Source organism: Bison bison, unplaced genomic scaffold (genome assembly GCF_000754665.1).
Source record: "Bison bison bison isolate TAMUID 2011002044 unplaced genomic scaffold, Bison_UMD1.0 scf7180017864377, whole genome shotgun sequence".
NCBI classification, from domain to species: domain Eukaryota; kingdom Metazoa; phylum Chordata; class Mammalia; order Artiodactyla; family Bovidae; genus Bison; species Bison bison.
The window spans coordinates 421,695-425,034 of record NW_011494949.1 but is presented as its reverse complement, the minus strand read 5'-3'; the positions used below and the strand labels follow the sequence as shown (position 1 = coordinate 425,034).

The following is a 3,340-nucleotide window of genomic DNA, read 5'->3' as shown; positions in this document are numbered from 1 at the left end:
GCTGCGATGCGGCGGTAACGCCCCCCCGCCCCCCAGGCCCCAGGTGCTGGTCCTGCTGAACCTGGACGCCGAGCAGCGCGTGAAGCACCCCCGCCTGCTCTCCTTCACCTCACAGCTCAAGGCTGGCAAGGGCCTGACCATCGTGGGCTCCGTGCTGGAGGGTACCTTCCTGGACAAGCATGTGGAGGCTCAGCAGGCCGAGGAGGTGGGCTGCCTGGCATGGGGGGAGTGGGCGGCCCCACCAGTGTTTCCACGCGCGCCTGCCACCATCCCTTGGGTTGTTCTGTTCTTGTTTCCAAGCAGGTGTGGTTTCTGAGTTTGAACCGGCAGGGAGGGAAGACTTAGAGTACACACCCTGAGGCCTTGGGCGGGGCCAGGCCAGGGCTCTGATGGGCTGGGCAGGGCAGAGGGCAGGGCTGAACGCTGCCCCCAGGGCAGGACTCTGAGTGGGCAGGACCGGCTCGAGTTCCCTCTGTTCCGCTTCAGGGCCTGTTCAGAGAGGGCCACTGGGGCCGTCCAGCATTCCGTTCTCCGACTTTGACTCAGATGGGCACAGCCCGGCCGCAGGGTGTGGGCCGCCATGGGTGTCCTCGTCTGCTGTCCCCACATGTGGGCTGTCTGTGGGTCTGGCTTAGCCCTGCCGTCCCTGTGTTTATAAACCAGGCTGCTCTTGGAGGTCCTCCAGAGTGCCTGGGTGCGGCCCAGCCTCTTGGAGGGTCGCAGCCCATGTATCTTGAGGCGTCCACCCCCTTCCTCAGCAGTGGGACAAGCAGCCCCAGGGACCCGTCCAGGGGCCAGTGCCTCTGACGCAGGCTGTTGGGGACATGTCGAGGCCTCTTCCTTGTCTGCAGGGGCTCCAGCTGTCCTCTCTGGGGTCATCGTGACCCAGGGGTTTGACACGGCAGCTGTTGATGTGAGCTGTGGATGTAGACGCCACGGTCATGGCCGTGACCTTGGGCATGACACCGAGGTCATGGCCGTGAGCCTGGGTCATGGCCGTGAGCCTGGGTCATGGCCGTGGGCCATGGGCGCAGACACCAGGGTCGTGGCCGTGGGCCGTGGGTTTGCACCTGTCGTCTGTGACTTTGGGTTAGACACTGGGTTTGTGGCTGTGACCCTGGGTCATGGCTGTGGGCCACGGGTGTGCACCCCGGGGTCGTGGCCGTGGGCCGTGGGTGTGCACCCCGGGGTCGTCTGTGACTGTGGGTGTGGACACTGGGTTTGTGGACGTGATCCTGGGTGTGCACCCTGGGGTCGTCTAACTGTGGATGCGGACACTGGGTTTGTGGCTGTGATCCTGGGTCGTGGCCATGGGCGCGGACACCGGGGTCGTGGCCGTGGGCCGTGGGTGCGGACACCGGAGCGTGGTGTGGGTTTGACCCCAGGTCACGGTCACGATCCTGGTGCGGATGCCGTGTGTCATCCTCTCCGGCAGATCAGCTCCAAGTGTTGGCGCTGTCTTCTGGAGCCCCTGCGTCTGGTGTGAAGACGCTCCAGACCGGATCCCCACGCCAGGGTGGGGGCCGGCTTTGTGCTCAGAGTGCCGGGTGGCCTCCGGCTGCACTCGTGCAGGGCCGCGTGCGGGAGAGCGTCTTCTCTGTGACCGTGGCCCCTTTGGCCCCCCAGTGTCTCTGGGGACGGGTGGGGAGGTGGGCGTCTGGCCCAGCACTGAAGGGGTGGGGGTCAGAGCTCAGTGCCGCCTGAAACGACACCAGCACAGCTAGATTCACGGCCCCCCTTCCAGACCTGGGGGCATCACCCACGTGTTTCTCCGGCCCTTCCTTGGCTGTTGTTTTTAAACAAACGACTTGGGGGAAGTACTGTTCCGCGTACTCATTTTGCTTTTAACCATTGTTCTCCCAGTTGGCCAGATGCTTGTGGTGTTTTAACAAAGACCGCACAGGGCTCCTTTTCTGGATGAGCTCTGAGTTCTGTTCTGTGGAATCCGCTGTGGAATCTGCTGTCCTTGGCGTGGGGGTGGTTCCCGACGCCCCTGAGGCCGGGCAGAGTTGCAGTTCTCGTCTCTGTGATGGTTTATGAAGAGGCGGGCCACCCCACTCGGGTGCTCAGCCATCTCTACCTGGAGGGCCCTGTCCCATCCCAAGCCGGTGGCTGGATCCTGGCGCTGTTGGGGGTCATCCCAGGTGTCTGGCAGGGGTGGAGCTCAGACCCGTGTGGATTCCCCAGGGGAGGGGCTGGTGGAAGCGCTCACGGGGGACTCAGAGGGTGAGGACCGCGGGCAGGCCATAGTCGAGTGCTCCAGGTTTGCTGTGCTGGATGCGCCTGCTGGATGCACCCACGCGGCTTTGCAGGCGGAAGCCTGGGCAGTGCTTGTGGGCCTGCCTGGACACGTTATGTGTCAGCCCGTTCGTGGAAGCAGCGGCCTTGCTGGGTGGGGGGCCCTGCTGGTTCTGGGGAGATGGAGCGACCTACATCAGATGATCCAGTGAGTGGAGGGCCGTCCGGGTGTGGGGGGAGCGTGGGTGAGGCTGGTCTCCTGGGGCAGAAGAGCTCACCGTGGACCCTCAGGCTCAGCGTGGGGCTGCCGTCTGAAGCCCTGGAGCGCTGCTGCTCGGAACCCCACGGGGGCTCCTCGAAGCCCCAGCACAGGTCCGCATTCCTGCCCGTGGTCGGGAAAGCCATTGGTCTCAGAGCTGGAATGTGTGGCCTTTGAGCCCCTCGAGCAGGGAGGCCAAGCCCCCAGACTGGTCTCCGGGAGCGTATGTCCAGGGGTTCTGAGCGGCGGTGCAGCTGCACTGAGGCGGCCCTGGGCCACGTCCCAGCTGCTGGGACCCTTGCAGGTGGTCGCTTACGTCTGGGCTGTCGAGGGGGCCTTGCTGCCGAGGGGAGACGTGTTGGTGAGAGTTCCCTGGGTGTCCGTCACAGGTGCCCACAGCAGGGGCTCAGGATAAGTGAGGTTGGCTGTCTCGGTTCTGAGGCCAGAGGCCCAGCGTCCAGGCCTTCTTCGCGGGGCTGTGCTCCTACTCGGGCGGGGCCCACGCCAGGCCCCTGAGTTTGGACAGAAGGCCTCCCGTGGTCCGTGAGTGTATGGCCTCCTTGGGCATCGAGCTGCCGTCGGGGGCTGGCGTGCGGTCCAGGAGGCCGGCCTGTCCCTCCTGAACCGCCGGCTTCGCAGGCTTCCAGGAGGAGCCATTGGGCCCCACGCGTCCTGGCCTGGCCCCCAGGAAGCAGGAGCGGGGGCAGGGTGTCCGCGCGCGGGGGTGGGTGGGCCGTGACCGCACGGTCCCAGTGATGACCTTTGCCCCCGCGCTCCCGTGGGCACGTGCACGCACATGTGCTCACGGCACACAGGCAGCGCCGAGCACACCGAGCCCTGGCC

General features: G+C 65.7%; 1 protein-coding gene across 1 annotated transcript in view; it reads left to right on the top strand.

Annotated features, from left to right (window-relative positions):
* The window catches only part of SLC12A7 (solute carrier family 12 (potassium/chloride transporter), member 7), a 34,240-nt gene that overhangs the window by 22,257 nt on the left and 8,643 nt on the right, over positions 1-3,340 (top strand). Inside the window, exons 20-28 of the mRNA XM_010857133.1 lie at positions 37-308; positions 487-568; positions 664-728; positions 852-1,130; positions 1,436-1,641; positions 2,145-2,446; positions 2,530-2,629; positions 2,802-2,858; positions 2,944-3,040. Of these exons, the coding sequence (XP_010855435.1) occupies positions 37-308; positions 487-568; positions 664-728; positions 852-1,130; positions 1,436-1,641; positions 2,145-2,446; positions 2,530-2,629; positions 2,802-2,858; positions 2,944-3,040 (1,460 nt within the window). The remainder of the gene's footprint in view (positions 1-36; positions 309-486; positions 569-663; positions 729-851; positions 1,131-1,435; positions 1,642-2,144; positions 2,447-2,529; positions 2,630-2,801; positions 2,859-2,943; positions 3,041-3,340) is intronic.